The sequence below is a fragment of the Bos grunniens genome, chromosome 7 (assembly GCF_055505025.1).
Source record: "Bos grunniens cultivar Pamir isolate PY7600 chromosome 7, Bosgru_T2T1.0, whole genome shotgun sequence".
Lineage (NCBI taxonomy): Eukaryota > Metazoa > Chordata > Mammalia > Artiodactyla > Bovidae > Bos > Bos grunniens.
Window position 1 is genome coordinate 80,607,888 of NC_141171.1, and position 26,171 is coordinate 80,634,058.

The window sequence follows — 26,171 nt, forward strand, 5'->3', positions numbered from 1 at the left end:
ACTGTTTCTATAATGGTTAGTGACTTCTTTTTATTTATCTGGGAGCAACAGCATACACACAGTAGAGAAAATGCACACCACACTTCTCAGAATTATTCTTAGGATTAAATGAGATAATCTAAGCAAAGCACTTAAAGCAGTGTCTGTCACATAGCAGATGCTCACTAAATTATTTTAAGAAATCAATACGTTTCACTGTTGAGCTAAACCTACACAATTTCACTTCAGAGTTTAGAAAAATCAAGATGCAGTATCTTTGAAAGATCACAAACCATACGTCCAAGTTGTAGATTTGAATCTTGATTCTTAAATCTTTCACCACAAATTTACATCAGACGGAAATACTGAGATACTAAAGTTCTTGAAACTTCTGAAAGACGAGAATGAATTGCGAAATTAAAACCTTTTGGCCACCGATGGATTATTTCCCCTAGTCTGTAGTACTCTGCACCCAAATAGATGTCTTTCCTTCCCTCACTTAAATTTATAGGAAATTGGTGGTGAAAATAGTAAAGCTCAAAGAAGCCCAAATATACATCACATGATTGACGTTTACTTCTCCAGATTAGTTAGCTTTTGTTTTCAGACAGAAGAGGCAGCTGCTCTCGTGGCCACTGACAGAAAAGCAGAACTAAAGCAACTGAGAGCCCTTGGGAATGGCCAGTCAGCTGGAGGGCTTAAGGCTTGGCAGTGGGTTAGGAGCATTTCTGTTGCTGCCAGGAGGAGGCGGGGTGGGGTGGTTGCAAAACTAGTCTGAAGCAAAAAAAAAAAAAAAGTGAGGTTTTCCGGGATAACAGCAGCGCCGGGGGCCGGGGGAGCAGGCCGGGTTGGCTGCCCAGCAGGCGGGTGTGTCCAGTACAGGCCGGAGGACGCAGGAGGCTGGGCGCGGGGGGCGGGGGGAGCTGCGTCCAGGTCAGCGAAGGACAAAAGAAGCCGGACAATGACGCCGGTCACTACCAGATCCCGGCTCGAAGGCCTCTAGTGAGAAACCGGCTCCCAACCTACGGCCGATTTTCCCGGCATTCGCGAGACCCCAGAGCCTCCTCAGGCATTTCCGGTAAGAAGCCCGGGGCCCGGGGCTTAGACCCCTGCATCGCAGAGCGCAGGCGCCTTGCGATACTGGAGGCCGCGGACGCCGAAGGAGGGGGCGTGCGAGTCAGAGGAAAGCCTCTTCTGCGCCTGCGCTTTGTGTTTTTCCCCGGTCGCGGAGGATAGGGTTTGGAAACAAACCTTGAGCCGACGTCTAGTACTCCCTGGACTCCCGGCCGGGGTCGCCCTTCACTCCTCCGCGCGGCGTCTCCGTAGGTCATCAGAGAGCTCCGCAGGGGTGTGGGGAGGTAAGAGTTCCCTGTTACAGGCCTCTTGGCTTCTCCTCACCCGCGTTGCCCTCACGGAGGGGGCGGGTTGGCCGCTGGTCGCGCTGCGCTAGGCGCTGGGTCTGGCCCTTCTGCGCCTCCAGGGGCCGAGCCTTGGGGCCCCAGGAACCATTCCTTTTCCGAGCCCCCTGAAACTGGCTGGGAAATCAGCACTCTCAAACCCAGCGGCCCCCTCAGTAAAGCCTGGAGGGCCGGACCAGGCTAGGGTGGCAATCACGGCGACTGTTTGCCGGGTCCCACCCACTTGGGCCGCCCGGAGTGCTCGGCGCTGCCCCGGGGAGCGACCCCCTGGGGCCGCGGCGGGTGGAGGGAGAAGCGCCCCCCGTACCCCTGGGCCGCCTGTCCGGCCGGGGCTGGGGTACAGCGCATCCCGGAGGGGCTGCCGCTCCCCGGAAGAGAGTGGCAGCCTCTACGCCGAAAGGACTCGGCCCCCGCAGACCGATCTGTCATCGCCGCCCGAGCTCTAGCGAAGCCTGTTCCCGCACCCAGGCATTTTTCTCGTCGTTTTAGACCCGAAGGACGCGGTGGTGTTCCTCCCGTCTACGTTTTCTTTTGTACCTTTGAAAATTTATAAAAGGTGATCTAACTTTTAAAGTGTTAACTTCATTTGTACTACTGTGATTGCCTATTATTATATTCCAGACTGAGGGTGTTTTTGCACCCTCTAGCCCCCACATTTGGTAACTATTTTTTTCTTTGACAAAATAGGCAGCTTGTTGATCGAATTAGGTTCCTTAATTTATTGTTTTGAGCTTGTCTTTTGAATTGGCAGAAGTTCAGTGGTTTGATTTAGTAGAACTAATTTTTCACCTAATTTCTTTCCTTTTTTTCTCCCCCGGATATTAAACTGCATGTTTGGTGTAAAATTTTTTTTTAATATTAAAATAAAGGAAAAGGGGAAATAATCAACTATGATTCCACAGTTAAAGGTAATCAACAATAGTTAATTTTGACTTTTTACTTGAGTCTTTTCCCCATGGCATTTTCTTAATGAAGATGATGAGATTTTCTATACAGTTGGATTACCCACTTTTCCTGCTTAAAATTATATTTTGAGCATTTCCCCATATTTAAAAAAAACTTCATAAATATAACTTTATGATTTTGATTACAAAATCATAACTGATAACATGAACCAACTGTCTTTTGAAATGGTTATATTACAGGTAAAACTGAATTCCCTGTTAACTATCATCCCCTAGTATGCTAGATAATATGAAAGTATCACAATTTATTTAATCCAATGGGTCTCAGGTTCCCTTTCTACTCTTAAAAATTATTGAGGAGTAATAGAGTTTTTGTTTTTCTAATGAAGAATATATACTACTTTAGAAATTGAAACTGAAAATTAATTTTTTTATTTATTCATTTAAAATTAACAAGAAACCAGTTAACTATATATTAATAATATATGTTTAAAATAGCTAAAGTATTTTTTTTAATATTGGTGGTTTTTTTTTTTTTTTTTTTTACATTTTTTGTAAATCACTTTAACATCTGGTATTATAGGAGACAAGTAGAATCTCATTTGGTGTGCTACCTTATTTAAGCTGAAGCGTATTAAGAAAATCCATCCTTGCACAGATAAATATTTGGACAGGAAAGCCCTCACCCTGACAAAAGATTTGGTTTTTAGGGGCCCTCAGACCACAGTTTGAAAAAGCTGATTTAATCGTTCTCATATCGATGAGCTGTTAGGTTCTTTGCAGTTTTCACTATTACAAACACTGCAACATTGAAAGTTCTTTGTGATGTATTCTTGAGCATAGTACTAGTGTTTCTCTAGACATAGAATTGCTAGGTCATAGAGTATGTACCTAAAAAGTCTTGACAGACATAAACATCACTTTTGATGTCTACATAACTTTTTATGTCCTAATGTTGGTGTCTAGATTGTTTTAATTAATGATCTGGCATAATATCTTTGCATAGTTTTAGTCATTTTGAATTATTTTCTTGAATTTATGGAATGAGAATTATTAGATCAAATCTTAGGAATCTTTCTTAAGTCTTTTGGTATGTTCCCCTGACTGAGTATACCGGTTTACTTCTTATCATCAGGGTCTGTGATGCTCTTTTTATCAGACCCTTACCAACCATGTGTGCTTTTATTAATAGAAAGATTGTATTCTGATTTAGTAGGCAGCCAAAGGTATGTATTTTAATTCGTGTTACTTTGATAGTGTGGACTGTACACTGAATTTTTTTTCATAATTTTACTAGTTGTTCATATTTTTTGCCTGTTTATGGTCCAGTGTCCAAGTGTTTTTCTAAAAGATTTGTAATATCTTTTTATATTATAAGGATACATGCTATCATTTTTTGAAGGAAAGGAACAAAATTAACTTTTTTCCTATTTATAGTAGTATATTTTTGTTAAAAAATACTATAAGGACATATAGATATGAAAAGCTTACATAATCTCAGACACCATTATTAATAGTTTGGTCTTTGCTCCTCTGTATTTTTTTTTCGTTGTGCCTTTGCTAATACTATCATTTTTTTTTTTTTACAACTTATTTGTAAAAATGAGTTTGTACTATGCATGAGGTTTTATAATTTGGTTTTTTCTTTTTTTTGTCTTTTAACATTATATATTGGATATTTTTCTATAGAAGTACATAGAACTCTGGGCAAAGTTCTTTCAGAGTGGCTTTAGGAACACCAGCTGTGACCTTTAGTTATCTGATGTCAGGCTCCTGTCGTCTTCTGTATTCTCTTCCTAGGTGATTTCATCTGTTAACAGCTATGTGCTGCCAATTTCCAAATCTTTATCTCAGACCTCTCTCCTGCATTCCAGATCCTTACATTCAACTACCCATTGGACATCTCCCCCAGGACAGTCTCAAGGTACTTCAAACACCAGTCTAAACGTAAACTCTTGTTTTCCTTTAGTCCCGTTCCTCTTTGTATTGCCCGTTATGGTCAGTGGTACTGCCGGCCACCTAACTGATCTTACAGTTCAGAGGTTAAAGCGTCTGCCTGCAATGTGGGAGACCTGGGTTTGATCCCTGGGTTGCAAAGATCCCCTGGAGAAGGAAATGGCAACCCACTCCAGTATTCTTGCCTGGAGAATCCCATGGATGGAGGAGCCTGGTGGGCTACAGTCCATGGGCTCACAAAGAGTCAGACATGACTGAGCACTTCACTTCACTGCGGGCCACCTACTCATTGTGATGGCAACCTAGCTAATCCTAGCTTTCTCCCTTATTTTCACTCTCCAAAAGTCACCATTCTTTAGCCACTTGTATATCTGTTTCCTTTCTGTCTAATCTGTCTCAGTTCAGACTCTCATCATCTCTCACTTGAACCATTTCAGGAGCCTCCTTACTGTTGTTTTTTTGTTTTCTGACAAATCTTCCACGTTGTTGCCAATTTGGTTTCACTCATGAAGAGATTTTTAAAAATCATTTTTGTAAAACTAAATACTGTAAGTACTTGTTTGTAAAACTATGTGTACGTAAATAACCAAGTGAGTAAAGATCCTACTTACAACAGGTTATTATGCACATGTAAATAAAATTCCTTAGAATAGGCAGTATATCTTGTATTTCTTTTGTGTCTTCTCTACAAGGTGGATTACTGGCACAATAAATTTGATTGAAATGGGAAGTATGTGCAGTTTAATAAGATTTCATGTCAAAAGATTTCAGTATCACACTTCCTTCGTGGCTCAAATGGTAAAGAATCTGCCTGCAGTGCAGGAGACCAGGGTTTGATCCCTGGGTCGGGAAGATCCCCTGGAGAAGGGAATGACAACCCACTCTGGTATTTTGTCTGGAGAAGTCTATGGACCGAGGAGCCTGGTGGGATACAGTCCATGGAGTGGCAAAGAGTTGGACATGACTGAGCAACTAAGCACACACCCATCATACCTTTTATAAATTATTAGATTATGATTTAATTATCCTACTTTTTGGGTATCTTTTAGGTGCCTTAAAGAACATAGTGCTTAGTAGTATTGCTACTTAGAAATACTTTGTAAGTAGAAATTCCTTATTAAGTATTACTTAATAAATTCTGTATTCTTTAAGAAAAATTATCTGGCCTTTTCTAATGAGAATTGTTTCTTTCAGTTCTGCACTTTATTTTTTTTAATACATTTTGTATTCAGAGTTCCTTCATTACTTTTTGCTATGTTTATTTTTAATGTAATATTTATCAAAAGGCTACCTGTACATAATTTAAAAAGTCAAATAATACTACAAGACTTATAATGAAAAGCAGCCCTCTGCCCTCATCCTCTCCCGTAAATCCTACTCTGCAGAAACAAAAGCAGAAGCAACTTTTCTAAGTATTCCTCAGCGGAATCACAAACACAGAAAATAATTTGACTGTTTTCTCAGTTCCCCCAAGGGTGATTTATAACTACAATTGACCCTTGAACAACCCAAGTTTGAACTGCAGGTCCACTTATTCATGGACCTTGAGTTTTTTCAGTAGTAAATAAATACTACATACTACATGATCCTGCTTGGTTGAATCCATGGATACAGAGGAATTTCAGACACTGAGGAACTGTGGATATGGAGGGCCAACTGTAAGTTATACACAACTTCATGAAGAGTCAGCTCCTGTAGCCCACTGTTAAAGGGTCAACTGCAGTAACACTTCAGATGCATAGGAGAGATGTTAATTCATTACATAGAGTGGATGCCTCAGGCATTAAGGAATAATTATCTCACAGAACCTTTATCGAGAAATGTTGCCCCACAGTCAGCAATTCAACTCTTTTCACCTCTAGGTTTTTAAATAACATGCTTTCTTATACAGCTCTCTCTCTCCCCTACTCCCATCCTACCACAAAGTAAACAAACAAATAAGTTTTAGATATTATTTACCAACTTCCTATTACAGAAGATGGGAGTTTAGTTTTGTTATACCAACCTCCACATTTAAACACCGCACTTCTCTCCTTTATATTTGCATATTATATGTTAATTTTTAGGGGCTTCCCAGGTGGCTCAATGGTAAAGAATCTGCCTGGCAATGCAGGAGACAAGGAGTTGCAGGTTCCATCCCTGGGTTGGGATGATCCCTTGGAGGAGGACATGGCAACCCACTCCAGTATTCTTGCCTGAAAAATCCAGTGGACAGAGGAGCCTCCTGCTGCTGCCGCTAAGTCGCTTCAGTCGTGTCCGACTCTGTGCGACCCCAGAGATGGCAGCCCACCAGGGAGGAGCCTAGCGGGCTACAATCCAAAGGGTCCCAAAGAGTTGGACACGACTGAGCACACAGCACACATCATTTAGCCATGTAAATATTTTGTACAGCTGAGCTAGGTAGTGTATTATAATGATATGTTCTTATATAATTTTGTGTTTTTCCTATAGTTAAAATTATCTTGGTTTTTAAATATATCTTTTTTTATCTTTAATATGTTAACAAACTTTCAGACAAGACGTAAATCTTTGGTAGATTCACACATGTTGGATAATCTGTTTGTTTACAGCATCTCTCCTGTCACCCTGCCTCCATCTTGATGGGTAGCTCTCTAGGCCTGTTGCACAGCTGTCTTCCTGAAGTGACCTTTTATGGTCATTTGTGAATTTCTTTTGTCTCTCCCCTGTGGTGGACAGCTTGTTTCCAGGATGTCAGGTCTTTCTTCCTTGGTGTCTATTACCTTCATGTTGGCAAAGTACATTTTCTAGTAGTTGCTGAAAAAGACCGAGTGGGAAGTACATTTTGACATACCTCCTTCATTGTGTGTGTGCACCATATGTGCACATGCATTTCCTTACTTTCTGGCATTATAAGATACTCCATGCTCTTGTATATTTCCTGTCCCAGTCTTAGCGTCAGCCATTTCTGCAAGGAACCTTGGTTCCTTTTGTTGAAGAAACACACAGGCACTAGTGTGTTTGTTGCCACTAGGATTGTCTTGCTTTTAGGCCCTTTTAGCTGATGGAGCAAGAGATAAATGGGTTTATGATAATATCTATAAATATTTCAAGTAAAAAATTATTACAAATGTGTAACCACCTGTGTCCATATTAAGGTGAACATGAAGTTATTCTGATGTCTCCAACTCAAATTTGTTATCATATGGATCATATTCTAGCTCTTCCCCTTATCTATAACCTTTCCTTCTAAAAGTGGGAGACCTTGCTCCCACCATCAGCCATCCATTTATTTAATTTCATTTCTAGCCTATGTGTATGGTGGTTTCAGAATTAACCCATACCCCCATGAGAAACAGTTTTATCAACTAGAGCAGCGGTTCCCAACCTCTGGGTGGTTTGCCCCAGGGACCAGTTTTATGGAAGACAAGTGTTCCATGGACCGGGCTGGGGAGGGTGCTTTCAGGATGATTCGAGTGCATTACATTTATTCTGTGTTTTATTATTATTATATCAGCTCTACCCCAGAGGCATTAGATCCTGGAGGTTGGGAATCCCTGAACTAGAGTATAATGCTTGTGTTGCTTTTAGACTCCACTCATTTCCCAAGGTAGAACTTTTATTTTTCCACCCTTTTCAGCATAGTTGTTTTATATATTCATAATGCATTTAGACCTTTTTTTTTTTTTCCAAATTCTGCATTCCATCTGAGTTCTCCAGCCTTCTAAATATTTTTTAAATTTGCATACATTGAGATTGTTCTTTGTATTACGAAGTTGTATGGGTATTAAACACTTAATGTTTTGTATTCACTATTATAGTATTATAGAGAATAATTTCACCACTCTAAAAAATCCACTTTGCTTTACCTGTTCAGTCCTCCCCTAGTCCAAAGCACTGGTTATCACTGATGTATTTACTGTCTTTCTAGTTTTACCCTTTCCAGTATATCATAAAATTAGAAACCTATAGTAGTACATAGATGTTTTTTAGACTGACTTCTTTTACTTAGCAATACCCATTTAAAATTCATCCATCTTTTTGTGTATTGATAGTATGTTTCTTCATATCACTGAATAATATTCCATTACAGGGACGTACCAAGGTTTATTTATCCACTCATTGAGGGACATCATGGATGCTTCCACATTTTGGCGGTTATGAATAACATTGCTATAAACTTTCACATCTAAGTGCTTGTGTGGACATAAACCTTTAAATCAGTTGGGTAAATACCTAGTATTACCACTGCTGGACCATATGCTAAGACCATATTTAGTTTTAGAAGAGACCGCCAAGGTGTCTTCCAAGGTGACTGCACATGTTGCATTCCTAAATGAAAGTTCTTGCTGCTTGGCATCCTTGGGGCATTTGGTATTGTCAGGTTTTTTTTGAAATTCAGCCATTGTGAGAGATACAAAATGATATCGTATTATTTTAATCTGTAGTTCTCTAAAGATAAATGATGTTCAGCGTTTTATCATATCTTTGTTTCAAAATTTTATATCTTGTTTTAAATTAAAAACTAACGTCATTTCTACTTTGGCTGTGCTGGGTCTTCACTGCTGTGCAGGCTTTTCTCTACTTACAGTGAGCAGGGGCTCTTTTTTGTGGCGCATGGGCTTCTCGTTGCAGTGGCTTCTCTTATTTCAAAGTACGGCCCCCAGGGCGTGTGGGCTTCAGTAGTTGTGGTGTGTGGGCTCAGTATTTGTGGTTCCTGGGCTCTAGAACATACACTCCATGGTTGTAGCACAAACTTAGTTGCTCCATGGCATGTAGGTCTTCCCAGACCAGGGGTCAAACGTGTGTCTCCTGCACTGGCAGGTAGATTCTTTACCACTGAGCCTCCAGAGAAGCCTTTTAACTTTTATTTTATATTGGAGTACAGTTGATTAGTCAGGTGGGCCTTAGAAAGCATCACTACGAACAAAAGCTAGTGGAGGTGATGGAATTCCAGTTGAGCTATTTCAAATCCTGAAAGATGGTGCTGTGAAAGTGCTACACTCAATATGCCAGCAAATTTGGAAAACTCAGCAGTGGCCACAGCACTGGAAAAGGTCAGTTTTCATTCCAATCCCCAAAAAAGGCAACGCCAAAGAATGCTCAAAACTACCGCACAATTGCACTCATCTCACACGCTAGTAAAGTAATGCTCAAAATTCTCCAAGCTAGGCTTCAACAGGACGTGAATCATGAACTTCAAGATGTTCAAGCTAGTTTTGGAAAAGGCAGAGGAACCAGAGATCAAATTGCCAACATCCGCTGGATCATGGAAAAAGCAAGAGAGTTCCAGAAAAACATCTATTTCTGCTTTATTGACTATGCCAAAGCCTTTGACTGTGTGGATCACAATAAACTGTGGAAAATTCTGAAAGAGATGGGAATACCAGACCACCTCACCTGTCTCTTGAGAAATTTGTATGCAGGTCAGGAAGCAACACTTAGAACTGGACATGGAACAGACTGGTTCCAAATAGGAAAAGGAGTTCGTCAAGGCTGTATAATGTCACCCTGCTTATTTAACTTCTATGCAGAGTACATCATGAGAAACGCTGGGCTGGAAGAAGCACAAGCTGGAATCAAGATTGCCGGGAGAAATATCAATAACCTCAGATATGCAGATGACACCACCCTTATGGCAGAAAGTGAAGAAGAACTAAAAAGCCTCTTGATGAGAGTGAAAGAGGAGAGTGAAAAAGTTGGCTTAAAGCTCAACATGCAGAAAACGAAGATCATGGCATCTGGGAAATAGATGGGGAAACAGTGGAAACAGTGTTAGACTTTATTTTTTTGGGCTCCAAAATCACTGCAGATGGTGTCTGCAGCCATGAAATTAAAAGATGCTTACTCCTTGGAAGGAAAGTTATGACCAACCTAGATAGCATATTGAAAAGCAGAGACATCACTTTACCAACAAAGGTCCATCTAGTCAAGGCTATGGTTTTTCCAGTGGTCATGTATGGATGCGAGAGTTGGACTGTGAAGAAAGCTGAGCACCGAAGAATTGATGCTTTTGAACTGTGGTGTTGGAGAAGACTCTTGAGAGTCCCTGGAACTGCAAGGAGATCCAACCAGTCCATTTCAAAGGAGATCAGCCCTGTGTGTTCTTTGGAAGGAATGATGCTGAAGCTGAAAGTCCAGTACTTTGGCCACCTCATGTGAAGAGTTGACTCATTGGAAAAGACTCTGATGCTGGGAGGGATTGGGGGCAGGAGGAGAAGGGGACGACAGAGGATGAGATGGCTGGATGGCATCACTGACTGAATGGACGTGAGTCTGAGTGAACTCTGGGAGATGGTGATGGACAGGGAGGCCTGGCGTGCTGCGATTCATGGGGTTGCAAAGAGTCGGACACGACTGAGTGACTGAACTGAACTGAACAGTTGATTAACAATAATTGTGTTTATTTTGGTTGTACAGTAGAGTGATTCAGTTATACATATACATGTATCCATTCTTTTTAAAAATCTTTTCCTATTTAGGTTATTACAGAGAATTGAGCAGAGTTCCCTGTGTTTTATGTTGTTGTTCAGTCACTCAGTTGTGTCTGACTCTTTGTGACCCCATGGACTGCAGCACACCAGGCCTGCTTGTCTTTCACCATCTCCCGGAGCTTGCTCATACTTATGTCCATTGAGTTAGTGATGCCATCTACCCCATGTTGCCTCCTTCTCCTCTTGCCCTCAGTCTTTCCCACTATCAGGGTCTTTTCCAATGAGTTGGCTCTTTGCATCAGGTGGCTGAAGTATTGGAGCTTCAGCATCATTCCTTCCAATGAATATTCAGGATTGATTTCCTTTCTTATTTGGAGACATATTTGTTCAGAACTCTTGCCTGTTTTTAAATTGGATTGTTATCTACTGGGGAAGCTAGAAAGTTCAGGCTATGGAAAAATCCAAACGAACTTTTTGGCCAACCCAATAATTATTGAATTTTAAGAGTTTTTTGAGGATTTTAGATACAAGTCCTTTATCACTTATGTGTTTTGCAACTCTTGTCATCCGCTCTGTGGCTTGTCTTCTCATTTTCTTAACAGTGTCTTTTTCAGAGCAGATATTTTTAACTTTATAAGGTCCAACTTACCAATTTTTCTTTCATGTCTCATGTCATTACTGTTACTGCTAAGTCACTTCAGTCGTGTCCGACTCTGTGCGACCCCATAGACGGAAGCCCACCAGGTATTCTCCAGGACGGAGAATCCCGTCCCTGGGATTTTCCAGGCAAGAACACTGGAGTGGGTTGCCATTTCCTTCTCCAATGCATGAAAGTGAAAAGTGAAAGGGAAGTCGCTCAGTCGTGTCCGACTCTTAGCAACGCCATGGACTGCAGCCCACCAGGCTCCTCCATCCATGGGATTTTCCAGGCAAGAGTACTGGAGTGGGGTGCCATTGCCTTCTCATGTCATTGGTCATCACCAAACCCAGGGTTTGGGAAGTTTTCAGCTGTTATGTCTTCAAATATGTTCTCTCTGCTCCTTTCTCTTCTGAAACTCCTTTAATGTAAAGTTAGTACATTTAATGTCATCTCAGAGGTCTCTTAAGTTGTCTTTTTTTTTCCTTAATTTTTTTTTTCCTGTTCAGCTTGAGTGATTTCTACTACTCTGTCTTCCAGTTCACGGATCTGTTCTTCTGTATCATCCTACTGCTGATTCCTTCCAGTGTATTTTTTTCTCTCAGTTATTGTATTCTTCAACTCTGTTTGGGTCTTTATATTTTCTAATTCTTTGCTAGAAACTAATTTCTCACTGTGTTCATTTGTTCTTTTACCAAGTGCTTTGAGCATTTTCATGATCATTACCATGAACTCTTTATCAAGTGGGTTGCTTATCTCCACTTAGTTCTTCTTCTGGGGTTTTCTTTTATTCCTTCATTTGGGACATACTCCTCTGTTGCCTTATTCTTTGTATTTGGTAGGTTGGTTACACTTCCTGATCTTGGACTAGTGAAACCTTATGTAGAAGATGTCCTGTGGTGTCCCGCACCCACTGCCCTCTCATCCCCAGACCTATGTGCTCTAGAGAGTGCACTCTGGGTGGACTGCAGGGGCCCTTCCTTTGTGGTGGGATGACTGCTGTGGGCATCCTGGTAGGTGTGGCTGACCTCTTCTTTGGTTTGGTTGCCAAGCTCTAAGTAGTGTGAAGGCTGCCAGCTGCTGGTGGCAGGGGCAGGTCCTGGCATGGCTGGCTGTATGGCCTGGGGTGTTCCAGTCCTGATGCTGGGCTGCTGGTGGACAGGGCTCGGTCATGAGCTGATTGGCCCAGAACTAGTACTGGCCCATTAGTGGGCGAAGCTGGGTTCTGAGGCTGGTGTTGGCCTGCTGGTAGGTGGGGCTATTTCATGACATGGGTGGCTTTGAGGTCTGGGATGTCCTGGAGCTGATGCTGGCCTGTTGTTGCTTGGGTCCAGATCTTGTGGCTAATAAGCCAGAAGGATGCTTGTCATCACAAGTGTCCACATGGTAGAATGAGCTCCTCAAAATCACTGGTGCCAGCATCTGTGTCCCCAGGGTAAGTCCCAGTTGTCTCCTGAAATCAGCAAGTGAGTCTGAACAGCCTCCTTTCAAATGACTGCTTCTGCCCTGGATCTCAGAGCATGTGTGATTTTGTGTGAACACTTAAGTTTCTACCAGCCCTCTGGCTCTCCTGAGTATAAGCCAGAGCCTAGTGTTTAGAGGGCTTGTCCTCCTGTTGCAGGACCTCCAGGCTGGGAAACTTGCTGTGGGGCTCAGGCTTCTCATTCCTTGGGCAGAACCTCTGCAATCATTTATGCTGTTTATGGGTCACCCACCCAGGGGTATGTGCCTTGACTGTACCATGTCTCCACCTTTGCTGCCCATCTTGTTGTGGTTTCTTCTTTATATTAGGTTATAGAAGATTTTTTCTGCAAGTTCTCATCAGTGGTTGCTCTTTAAATAGTAATCTTGGGACTTTCTTGGTGGTCCAGTGGCTAAGACTCTGCATTTCCAAAGCAGGGAGCCTGGGTTTGATCCTTGGTCAGGGAACTAGATCCCGCATGCTGCAACTACGTTTGCCTGCGACAGCTAAAAGATCCTGCATGCCACAACAGATGAAGATAACCGCATACCGCAGCTGAGACCTGGCGCAGCCACAGTAAATAAATATTTAAAAGATAAATAGTAGTTTTGATGTGTCCATGGAAGGAGCTATAGATATTTTGTAGATATTCTTTACCAAACTGAAGAAGTTCCCCTCTAATCATAATTTCCTGAGAGTTTTTATCATGAGTGTTGGGTTTTGTCAAATGGTTTTTCTTTTGCATCAGTCAGTGTGATTGTTTGATAACTCTTCTTTAGTCTGTTGATGTGGAACATTACATTGATTAATCTTCAGATGTTGAACCCACCTTTATACCTGGATAAATCCCATTTGGTGGTTGTGTATAATTCTGTTCATGCATTGTTGGGTTCAGTTTGGTAATACCTTGTAGATTTTTACTTCTGTGTTCATAAGCTACATTGGTCTGCAGTTTCCTTTCCTGTAATGTCTTTATGGTTTGGTGTTATGAGTCATGCTGGTCTCAGTTTTCTGGAGGAGACTTTGGAGAATTGGGATCATTTCTTCATTAAATGTTTGGTAAAATTCACAAGTGAAGCTATCTAGATTTGGTGACTTATTTTGTGGAAGGTTATTAATTATTAATTCAGTTTCATTAATATATGTAGGACTTTAGGTTATCCTGTTTCTCCTTGTGTGAATTTTGGTAGTTTGTGTTTTTCAAGAAATTGATCCATTTCATTGAAATGATCAAGTTTGGGGATATAGAGTTATTTTTCTTTAAGTGTCCATGATATCAGTAGTTATGACCCCTCTTTCATTTCTGATATTGGTAATTTGTATCTCTCTCTTTTTAAAACTAGCCTAGTTTATCAACTTTAGTTTTGTAAAGAGTTTTTGTTTTCAGTGATTTTCTTCATTTCTCTTACTGTTTTCCTGTTTTTAACTTACTGATTTCTGCTCTAATGTATTTTATTTATCTTTTCTGCTACCTGCTTTGGCCTTAAATTGCTCATTTTCTGATTTCCCAAGATGGAAGCTTAGCGTATGGATTTTTAGATCATTCTCCTTTTTTAATATATGCACTTAATACTATTAAAAACCCCTCGAAGCACTGCTTTTACTACATCCTGTAATCCTCACTTGAATTTTTAGATTTCTGCTGTCAATTTCCATGATTACTTTTTTCTTCATATCTTCCTTATGTATGGCTTCCTATTGCTGTTTCATAGTTGTGTTGCTTTTTTTTCTGAGAATGTAAGTTTCTTTGATGTTTTCTTCTTCCTATATTATCCCTTCCTCCAAGTTCCTTTTATTTCTTTTGGTGTCTGTGTGTTTTCATGTACTTTTGTATATGTATGGTATAACCACAATTTAAAAATGGAAATAGAAGTAATACAGTTAAATGAATTAGGATGACATACCATTGTTATTGAGAATTGTTCTGAAGTTTACCTTGTGCTAGCATAATTAATTGTTCCTTTGAAGATGACCCTTTCTTTCTGTCTCTTCTGTCTTCAGGATTCAAAGTTTCACTATAGAGTAACTGTGGATTCCTCTTTGCAGTCTGTTGAACCATGTGAGGGTTAGGGATGCTGACCTTCTGTGCTGTCACAAATTCTTCCATAACTACAGTCAGTCGTCTGTGCCCATGGTTCTTCCATATCCATGGTTCCACCAACCCTGATTGTGCAGTATTGCAGTATTTACTATCGAAAAAAATCTGCATGTCAGTGAACTGTGCAGTTCAGACCCATGTGGTTCAAGGGTCAGCTGTATTTATGTTGCTTGGTAATGGGTTACCTGTATCTGTTGTGTCTTTAATCAGTTCTGGAACTCCTGGCATTATCTTTACAAGCATTCTTGTTCCATGCTCTCTAGTCTCCTTGTAGGGCTCCATTCTCATTCTGTCATCTATGTTTGTTAACTTCTTTTTCATATGTTCTTCTTCCCTATTTCTCTGGGCTGCATTTGAGGGTATTTCTTCAGATAGGTCTTCAGTTCTTTGATTCTGTATTAAGCTCTGTCTAACCCTTTTAATTACGTCTTTAAAGTATCATTTTTTTGAGCTTCGTGTCCCCAGTTTGTGGTGACTATCATCGGTGGCTCTAGTAAAGCGCTCTCATTTGTTTATTGTCTTTTGTCTTTCATTTCCCTCTCCTTTTCCGTACTTCAGGCCACCATTCACATGTGTTTAATAATATATATCTTTTTGTTTGTATATTATTGCAAAATTTGTATTGTATTACAAAAGCAACAGTTTGTAACAGACTGAAAGCTTAAAAAGTCATTCACTATCAGCTGTTTGAGGAACATTGCTGGAAGTGTTCCCCCTTCTGCACTTAGTCTTAGTTGCTTTCTTATGATGTCGTTTAACTTGTCCCTCTATGCTTGAATTTCCTGTAAACATGCAGTTAGTGCTAAAAGCTTGATTAGATTTGATGTCAGTTACTGTTTTTGTTTTTTAAGGCAGGAATATTTTGTATGTGATTCTATGTCTTCCACATGAAGCACATAATGTTTGGTTCTTTCACATTTATTGATGGTGAAATTGATCACTGGATTCATATGTATTGGCCTGATCCCACGTTATAAAGTTTCCCACCAGCCTTTCATCCAACAGTTTTAACATCCATTGATAGCCATTGCCTAGTCCATTTATTGCATTAGGGACTGTGAAGAGATGATTTTTTAAATGTTAATATCCTTCTGCATTTATCAACTGGAATTCTTATCTAAAGAACTCTTCCTTAGCAGCTATTTTGTTATCCTAAAGTACGTTTTGTAAATAAAGGGCAAAATAAATTCTTAGTTCTTTTCTCTTAATATATCAATTTTCAGAGTAATGAGTTACTGCCCTAGCAATCCTCTAATGAGTGGTGTTTTTTGTTTCTGTTTTTAGTATCATTATGCTCTCTTGGTGTGTGTGTGTGTTTTAATCCATTTGATTTGTGGTCAGGCCTCATTTATTTGATGTTCACTAGTCCCATTTAGGGCTTCCGTGGTGGCTCAGAGGTTAAAGCGTCTGCCTGCAATGCGGGAGACCTGGGTTCGATCCCTGGGTTGGGAAGATTCCCCTGGAGAAGGAAATGGCTACCCACTCCAGTACTCTCGCCTGGAGAATCCTGTGGACGGAGGAGCCTGGTAGGCTACAGTCCACGGGGTTGCAAAGAGTTGGACACGACTGGGCGACTTCACTTTCACTTTGTCCCATTTAAGCCAGTGGGATCGCGTTTAGCTTAGCCCCTGTGTTCTTTTATATTGTCCCATTAGTCATTGATAGATTCCTTTAAGGTCTCTTAGGCTTATTTGGTGGAGTTCCTGCCACAAATCAAAGGTTCATCTACACTATTCATAAAGTTAATTTTAGCTTTCTTGTACCTCTCTTGTATGCTTATTTTCTGTTTCTTTAATTTCTGCTCTTAGCTTGTTTCCATTCTTTCTTTCCTAGTTTAAGCATCTAAGTCTCTACATATCTGTTGAAGTGCCACTTTTACTGATTCTCACAAGTTTTTACGTGCAGTATTATTTATATGTAGTATATTTTATATTATTTGATACATGGTACTTAAACTGTTTTTAGTTTTCAACTATGAATTCTTGGACCCATGAGTTATTTAGATGAGTGTTTTAAATTTGACAGTAGTTTATATATACATGTTATATTGCTAAAGAGTTTGTTTTCATGTCATTTTTGTATGTATAGAGGAATTTCCCCAGATATATCACAGATTCTTCAAAGCAATACTCTTAAATTTTATTTGTGTCTGTTCCCTGACTGTGTTTCTTGGCATGCAATACATGGAATTAAAGGAATATAATGAATTAAAGGAACTATCATACTTTGTATTTTTTAGCCACACAAGAATTAAATTCTGAATAAGTCTACAAGTAGAATGGACAGTTACTTTAAAGCAGCAGTCAGTGACTTGGACAGACTTCTCGATGATTTTGAACAGAATCCAGGTTTGTACCATTAATGTAATTTTAAAATGTCAGTAATTAGTACTCTTAGCAAATACGGTTTCAATTTTGGTCACATGGTTATCTTCAGTAAAACATTCACATATCTCTGTATAATGAATTAGTATATTCTTATACTGAATAGAACCAATAGCCAGACATAGAAATAAGAAAACTTAAAGTTTCTTTCCAGATATAAATTTAGGTAAAAAAAAGACCTTTAAAACCAGCATATGAACCAGCTAAAAGCAACTTGTGAGTTCTTCATAAAATTGGTATTTCATTACTATGAAAGACAGTGTTTTCCACATCTTAGGATGAAGACAGGGAAACTGGTGCACAGCACAAAGAAGTTAGATTGTTTTTCAGCTCTTCCTTAGTCTGGTTTTTATAGTGCAACAGAGTTACTTTAAGTAGAGTTTCTATCATATTATGACATCTACATAAATAAAGGTAAAAACCCCAAATAGTTTAAATCCAAATAAAAATAATCCTGGAATTATTACCATTCTGCAAGAGAGTAATCTATCTCTGGTCTAAAAAAACAAGCTTAGAAGTTGTAGAAACCATAATATCTTTGTAATAATTTTGATTTGGGTCTCATCACTAACAGTGTGTTCCTGTTTTAATTAGATGAACAAGATTATCTCCAAGATGCACAAAAGGCATACGATTCTAAGCACTATTCAGTCTCTTCAGAGTTGACTGCCTCACAAGTAACTTCATTGCTACCAAAGGATCAGCAGTGCATTAATTGTTGTGTCTCATCAGAAACAGGTTATGAGACAAATCAGATTGCCCTGAGTGAAAAAGGACTTGGGGGACTAACTTCTTTACAAAATGAAAAAAATGTAACAGGGCTTGATCTCCTTTCTTCTGTGGATGGCGGCACTTCAGATGAAATCCAGCCTCTGTATATGGGACGGTGTAGTAAACCTGTCTGTGATCTGATAAGTGACATGGGTAATTTAGTTCATGTAGCTAATAGTGAAGAAGATATTAAAAAATTATTGCCAGATGATTTGAAGTCTAGTGCAGATTCCTTGACTGGACTGGATTTATCTTCAGTGTCGGAAACTTTCTGTGTGTCTTCAGCAGACCATGGTAATAATGCAGTCAGAGAGGAACAGAACGATGTCAGCTTGGAATTACAAAACAGAGGAATCAGTGGAACTACAGAATTTGGTGTAAAAGTAGATACAGCACTTTCAGATTCATGTAATTACAATGAAAAAGAAAATTTAGAGGATAAAAAGATCTCTAATCAGTCAGAACCAGTTGCTGATTTTAACATGCCATCTGCTTTGACTCAACAAAGTTCCAAAGCGTTTGATGCCAAAGACCACCCACAGCACAAGAACCAGCCATGTGAATTAGTAAAAGCTGTTGGCTGTTTGGTAAAAGAGGAGGAAGAGGTGCCAGTTAAAGCTGCCACAGAATGCTTAAAAGAAGGAGGCAGCACAAGTGCTTTGTCTTGCAGTCTTCCAAAAGATGGAGGTTTGTGCTTAAATGATCCAAATTTAAGAGATGAAAATTCCAAGTTACCTGACTTTTCCTTTGAGGAAGATAGGACTGCTGTATTTATAAAAGAATCTGCAAAAGAAGACTCAAGAAATGTAGATCTTAATGATAATAAAGATGTAATCCAAGATTCTGCTTCAGCTTTACATGTTTCAAGTGAAAATACATACTCCTCATTGTCCTGTCTTCCAGTACCTGGGTCTTTGTGTGGATCTTTAATTGACAGTAAAGGTCATGGTGATTTTTTACCCCAGAATGAAAATAAAGATAATGTACAGGATGCAGTGACTGTACATGAAGAAATACAGAAGAAAGTTACTTCAGGTGGGGAATCTTTTAAGGAGACTGATCTTTTGAAACAGGATAAATGTAAAAACATACTTCATCAGCCATTAACTGAAAAGATGGGAGATAGAAAGGTAGATTCTAACCAGAAGGTAATTAGAGTTGAATCTATGGATTACGTTGATAACAGCAGTTCTTATACAGCTGCAGAATCTCAAATAGAGCTTTCTGGTGCTAGTGCCCCAGAATCTCCTGATCATTGTGAAGGTCTCACTTTTTCAAGCAATGATATTGATGGACAAGACTTAGATTACTTTAACATTGATGAAGGCATGAAAAGTGGCGCACCAATTAGTGATGCTGAACTTGATGCCTTTCTCACTGAACAGTATCTTCAGACGAGTAACATAAAATCATTTGAAGAAAATATAAATGATGCAAAACCTCAAATGAATCAGATAGATATGAAAGGCCTAGATGATGGAAATATTGATAGTATATATTTTGATGCTGAAGCAGGAGCTACTAGGGAAAGTCCTGGTATTAATATGATTTGTGAAACAATTGATAAACAAAATACAGCTGAAAATGGTAGCCTTTCTTTAAGCGAAAAAAGTACAGTTACAGTTGAACAAGGGTTATCTAGCAGTAAGTCTGAGATTACAAATGAATTATCAACCTCTGATAGTAACAGTCAATCTGTGCATGTTGGAGGGGCCAGACCTAAGCAATTGTTTAGTGTTCCATCAAGAACAAGGAGTTCAAAGGAACCAAATAAACTCGATGTTCCAAATATGCCTGAAAGTAAACCTAGGACAGCAAATACCATTGTCGCAACCACCTGTACTACAGATTCTGTGACTGATCCTCAGGTTAGCTTCGATTCTAATTACATTGATATAGAAAGTAATTTTGAAGGTGGGTCCAGTTTTGTAACTGCAAATGAAGAATCTCTTCCTACAAACACTTGCAAAGATGGCCTTGTTTTGGGCCAGAAACAACCTACTTGGGTTCCTGATTCAGAAGCTCCAAACTGTATGAACTGCCAAGTCAAATTTACTTTTACGAAACGGAGACATCATTGCCGAGCATGCGGAAAAGTAAGCTATGAAAATGTTTGTCTTTTATTCTTTTGAGGCATTTTAAATGAAATGTTATGTGACAGAAGAACTGATTAATAGATGATTACAAGATTCAGTTAATTTAAAATCATTGTTTTTCATTTATGTGGAAATATATAAAGCCCTGCCATTTTTATAGATTGCTTGAGGTTTGAATAAATATCACACAGTCATGGGTATTACATACTGGGAAATGAGGAACACTAATTTTTGTGAAATCTAACAATATGTGTCATTTTCTCCCTGACATTAACACATCAGATGCATGGAATTCAGTTTAATTCCAGTTTATCCTTGAATACTTAATTCCAGGACTACTATGCAAGCTAGTCTTACGCTTGATACCTGAGGTAAACACTGAGAAAAAAAGCAGATTGACTTGCATGAGGTTCAGAACGTTGAAGATGACTTCATTTGTGTTCTGTCTTGTCTGTGAATTCTAAGGCTTGCCTATAGAAATAACGTTGCATTTTTCCCCAGCATTTTCAGCTTTTCTTTAGTTGCTGCAAGTAGGGGCTACTCTTTAGTTGCAGCGTGCGGGCTTCTCACTGCAGTGATTTCTCTTGTTGCGGCTTAAGGGCTCCAGGGTGCTCAGGCTTCAGTAGTTGCGACTGAGCCCATGGGCTCAGTAGTTTCGACTCCCAGGCTCTAGAGCACAGGCTTAAGAGTTGTGGCACACGGGCTTAGTTGCTCTGCAGCGTGTGGGACCCTCCTGGATCAGGGATGCCTGTGTCTCCTGCATTGGCCAACAGGTTCCATGGACTGTAGCCCCCCAGGCTTTTCTGTCTGTGGAATTCTCCAGGCAAGAATACTGGAGTGGACTGCCATTCCCTTCTCCAAATGTAAACCAGCTGCTGCTAAGTCGCTTCAGTTGCATCCGACCCTGTGCGACCCCATAGATGGCAGCCCACCAGGCTCCTCTGTGCCTAGGATTCTCCAGGCGAGAACACTGGAGTGGGCTGCCATTTCCTTCTCCACCAGGGAAGCCCTCTGTCTGTGTTGTTTGTTTTTAATTGAGTATAGTTTTACAATATTATGAAAGTTTCAAGTATACAACATAGTGATTCCCAATTTTTAAAGATAATACTCCATTTGTAGTTATTATAAAATACTGGCTATATTCCCTGTGCTGTACAACATATCCTAGTAGTTTATTTTACACTTGTTAGTTTATGCCTTTTAATCCTCTACCCCTGTCTTGCCCTTCCCCACTTTCCCCAGTGGTAGCCACTAGTTTGTTCTCTATAAATCTGAGTCTGTTTCTCTTTTGAATAACATTCTACTTTTAAAAGTTGTAAAGGAAGGAGACTTCCCTGACAGTCCAGTGGTTAAGACTGTACTTCCACTGCATGGAGTTTGGGTTTGATCCCTGATTGGGATTCGAAGATCTCACATGCAATGCAGCACAGCCAAAAAGTTTTAAAAAAAAAAAGTGGGGTTATAAAGGATGACAGGTTTTAAAATTGTGAACTTATTAAGAAAGTTTTTTTCTCTTCTAGTTAGCGTAATTGATTTAAAGGAATTCTCGTCAGTAACATAATTTTAAATTGTAGAAACCTCATTTAAGTAAAACAATAAAAATAAAAAGAATCATTTTAATAATTACCTATGATTATGATGATTAGAAAGATTGTCATGTAATCAGAAAAATGGTGTTTGCCTCCAGTAGGTATAACCATGCTTGAAACAAAATCAAATTTGATATTTTATTCTCTTCAGGTATTTTGCGGTGTCTGTTGTAATAGGAAGTGTAAATTGCAGTATCTAGAGAAGGAGGCAAGAGTATGTGTAGTCTGCTATGAGACTATTAGTAAAGGTGAGTATGAACCTGACATTTCTTCTTCCAGTAATTGAATATATCTTAAAAACAACTAGATTGTGACAAAGATAAACTTCTTTATTTTCTTAAGGCGAGGACCTAGTGTTGACTTATCTGGCTTAGGTGGGACATCCCAAGGCTTGGTTTCTCTTCTTTTTGTTCCACTCTCACAATTATTACTACCAGTCTGGAAAGGAAGCATTCAGTTTCTGGGATGGCAGTTCATTAACTTTTAACAGGTACCAGGTCCCTAAATGCTGCATTTCATCCGCCTGTTTGTTTTTGTCACCATCATTGTCGTCCTCATCATCTTAATCTGAACATTTATAGAATACCTACCAGTAAATATTACCCAGTCTTATATATTAATAGCATAAGGCAAGATAATAGTTCCCACCTTATGGAAAATTACAACCTACCGTGGGAATGAAAGATAAGGTAGTAATATTTATAATTTTTATATAAATTCATAGGACTGTTACACTATTTATACAGTTTCATCTTTTACATATTTCTCTCCTTTCTCAGTTTTATAATTTTGTTTGTATGTTTAGCTAGTTTACTATTATTATCAGCAAAAATCTTGGTGGTCTTACTTTAGTTCTCACAGTTGTGTATGTGTCTATATATATGTATGTTTGTTTTTTTCTTCAAATACACGTTTGTTCTTTTGAGTAAGTACTTCTTGGCATTTTTAAAGATTTGTTGACAGTTTAATTCCCAGCAAATATTACTTGGGACTTTTAAGACCAGACCTGTGCACTAGCTCAGGTACTGCTTCCTGTTAGCCAGGAGAATAAATACCTGATAATAATTTGTTTTTCTCTTTTGAATGAAGATAAATTTTTTCAGCAATTCTTCAAAAAGCTCTGATGTGAGTCTGTTAGCCTGAGGTAAGCTGCTTTACTCCCTGCTGTTGACCTCTGCTCTGGAAGATAATAGAGTGTAAATCTTTTAATATTTCCACACTACCACCAGTCTTTATGAAGAATTTAAGTACTTAAATCTTTTGCTTATGCCATTTCAGTAGCCTTTAAGACTACTGCTGGTACTGTTAGCCAAGCAATCGCCAGAATTAAGAAATCTTAGAGCAAGCTCCAACATAATTATCTCTCCTCGGTTAAAAATAAAGCAGCCATGAAGATTTGAAACATTCTTCGAGTTGACAAGTCAGATTTTTAGGTGAACATTAGAACATACTCTGAGGATCCAGGAGAGAAGATACGGTCATTAAAGAAACCAACTAGGAAACTGAGATCAAGCATTAGTTTATTAAAGAAAATATTTCGAATGGATTTATTTAGATACCTGTTTTATTCTGTTTTGATATAACATGTAATTTCGTTTGTAGCTCTGTTTATCATTAATTTATACACCACAAGAAAACATAAATAAGTTACTTTAACACCAATGTTAGGGTTGAAAATAGTAGACATGATCATTTAAAATAATGTTACTAATAGAAAAATGGCTCGAGGACTCTTTTAGAACAAATTCCAGGAAAAAGAAAAGATAGTTTCGTTATAGACTGGATAATGAGGAAGTTGTGCTAAAACTGTAAGTTTTAAAGAAGCATGCATGTGAGTGCCATTACATAAACTTAGGGCAGGTTGGAAATTACTTTGAAACTCTGGGTATTGCGTTTGGATTTTGTTCGGTTAGAGGAAGTCATTGCATGAGGGTGCTAATTTAGTGGCGCTTGAAGACGGTTACTGTAGCAGTGGCAGCATTTGTAGCAGATCAGTTTGGAGAAATGCTTACGGGAGAGCTGTGAGTGCTGTTCCATGTTGTGTGGGTGAAACATCATTCAGCAGTGCTCAGGCACTGTTCAGTGCTTTAGAGGTCCAGCTGAAAACAAAACATGGGACGTTTTGATCTCATAGAGCTTATGAATGTGGGGAGTGATGGATAGGATAGCAAAGAGAATATCAGATGGTGATAGTATTCTAAATAAAAATAAAAGTGTAAGAGGGATAGATGGTAACAGATTTGGGGGCAAGAGGTGGTTATTTTAAAAGGTGGTAAGAATAAGGGCTTATGATACTATGGTATGTTAAGCAGAGACTTGAAGGAGATAAGAGAATAAAGCTATATGGAAGAACATGCCAGGCAGAGAGAACAGTAACAGCAAAGACCCTAACCTAGAAGAGTGCTTGCTTCACTGTTGAAGAACAAGGAGGCCTCAGTGGCTGTATCATGATGAGTAAGTAGGATTTTAGTGAGAAATGATATCAGCTGACTAGGAAAGCAGAGGTGGGATTTATAGAAATGTAGACAAAGACATTTTCCTTCTTAGGAGAAGGAAATGGCAGCCCACTCCAGTGTTCTTTCTTGCCTGGAGAATCCCAGGGGCGGGGAAGTCTGGTGGGCTGCTGTCTATGGGTCGTCTGTGGGTTGCACAGAGTCGAACATGACTGAAGCGACTTAGCAGCAGCAGACTAAGACGGGGTCTTGTGGGCCACTGTAACAACTTAAAATTTCATTTTAGTAGGGAAGCCACTAAGGATTTTAAGCAGAAGAATGATACGATAAGGATTTATGTCTTAAAAGAATCACTAGGAACTATACTGGAAATAGACTCTAAGGGTGCAACGGCAAAAACAGATGGTCATATTAAATAACAATGATTTTCTTTAGTAGATACCAAACATAAGCCAAAATTATATTGAATTAACTAATTGGTAGCTTATACTGAAGTAGAATGCTGCCAACTAAAATAAGGAAGTAAGAATGTTATCTTTCCCACGTGCCACTTCTCGTTTAGCCATTTGATTTCTTTCTCCTTACAACTTGAAAAATAGAATATTTATCATAACTTACTTTGAAGTTTAAAAACATCTGAGATGAATTTTTTTCCCTTTATAGCTCAGGCATTTGAAAGGATGATGAGTCCAACTGGTTCTAATCTTAAATCTAATCATTCTGATGAGTGTGCCACCGTCCAGCCTCTTCAGGAGACTCAAACATCAAGTATACCTTCACCTACAACTTTACCAATCTCAGCACTTAAACAACCAAGTGTTGAAGGTAACTAGAAGAAAATTCTGTCTAATATTAAAGATAAATTATTAAAATAGAAGTTTTCTAGTATTCAGGAATCTAGTGAGAACAGAGAACCTTAGACTAGCTGCCAGAAGGAACTTAATACAGGGGACTGGTTAGAAGGGTATGTATGTTAGAAGGGTAGAAGAACAAAAAGGGCATGCTCAAGTGACGCTCAAGGGTGGAAGAAAAGCTGTGACAAACCTAGACAACGTATTAAAAAGCAGAGACATTACTTTGCCAACAGAGATCCGTCTGGTCAAAGCTGTGGTTTTTCCAATAGTCATGTATGGATGTGAGAGTTGGACCATAAAGAAAGCTGAGCACCGAAGAACTGATGCTTTGGAACTGTGGTGTTGGAGAAGACTCTTGAGAGTCCCTTGGACTGCAAGCAGATCAAACCGGTCAATCCTAAAGGAAATCAGTCCTGAATATTCATTGGAAGGACTGATGCTGAAGCTGAAACTCCAATACTTTGGCCACCTGATGTGAAGAGCCAACTCATTGGAAAAGACCCTGATACTGGGAGGGATTGAAGGCGGGAGGAGAAAGGGACGACAGAGGATGAGATGGTTGGATGGCATCACAGACTCAATGGACATGAGTTTGGGCAAACTCATGGAGATAGTGAGGGACAGGGAGGCCTGGTGTGCTGCAGTCCATGGGGTCTCAAAACGTCAGACACAACTGAGTGACTGAACAAGTGACTCAGAGATTAGTAAGTGCAGAAAGCAGCTGCTATCCCTAGGGTTGGGAGAATGAAAGGGGAGAGTCAGTGTTACTAGAACTTAGTACAGGAATACCAGGAGATGCTTGGTTCTCAGATGTGGTGCTCATGGATTAGGGTACCACATCATGAAGCTGGTGCTGTTGCTTCTAGAGGAACACCAAGTGGCAAATGCTGGGGCCACTGAGGAGCCTCATAGGATTGGTGTTAAGATAACTGAAGGAGTGTTCCCAGCTTGATTAATTGATTGATGTAAGGAGTACTGAAATTCACGGGACATGTTAGGTATATCTGGTGGTGGTGCTGCTGCAGAGATCCTGGCAGAAACTAGAAACAGAAAGAATTCCTTCTCTTCCCACCTTTCAGTCTTCAACCAGTGCCTGTCATTAGTACCTGTGACCAGAACCAACTAGCACGGGGGGCTGGGAATTGCACCTTTCAGATGTCCAAAGAGTATCACAGAA

At 39.6% G+C, this 26,171-nt stretch overlaps 1 protein-coding gene and 1 long non-coding RNA gene across 10 annotated transcripts in view; one reads left to right on the top strand and one right to left on the bottom strand.

Moving 5' to 3' along the window:
* The first annotated feature begins 627 nt into the window (after positions 1-627).
* Positions 628-26,171, top strand: part of ZFYVE16 (zinc finger FYVE-type containing 16) — a 51,595-nt gene continuing 26,051 nt past the window's right edge. The window contains exons 1-7 of one of the 9 annotated variants that reach the window (XM_086412777.1): positions 1,119-1,337; positions 1,887-1,953; positions 4,103-4,226; positions 17,087-17,195; positions 17,826-20,098; positions 21,839-21,935; positions 24,804-24,965. In XM_086412777.1, the coding sequence (XP_086268903.1) occupies positions 17,126-17,195; positions 17,826-20,098; positions 21,839-21,935; positions 24,804-24,965 (2,602 nt within the window). In that variant the 5' untranslated portion in view covers positions 1,119-1,337; positions 1,887-1,953; positions 4,103-4,226; positions 17,087-17,125. Of the gene's footprint in view, positions 1,338-1,886; positions 1,954-4,102; positions 4,227-17,086; positions 17,196-17,825; positions 20,099-21,838; positions 21,936-24,803; positions 24,966-26,171 lie in introns of all 9 variants that reach the window. The other 8 variants (XM_086412784.1, XM_086412776.1, XM_086412778.1 and 5 more) reach the window with 8 other exon arrangements.
* The window catches only part of LOC147369870 (uncharacterized), a 41,640-nt gene continuing 38,659 nt past the window's right edge, over positions 23,191-26,171 (bottom strand). Inside the window, exon 4 of the long non-coding RNA XR_015168005.1 lies at positions 23,191-23,786. This is a non-coding gene — a long non-coding RNA (uncharacterized LOC147369870). The remainder of the gene's footprint in view (positions 23,787-26,171) is intronic.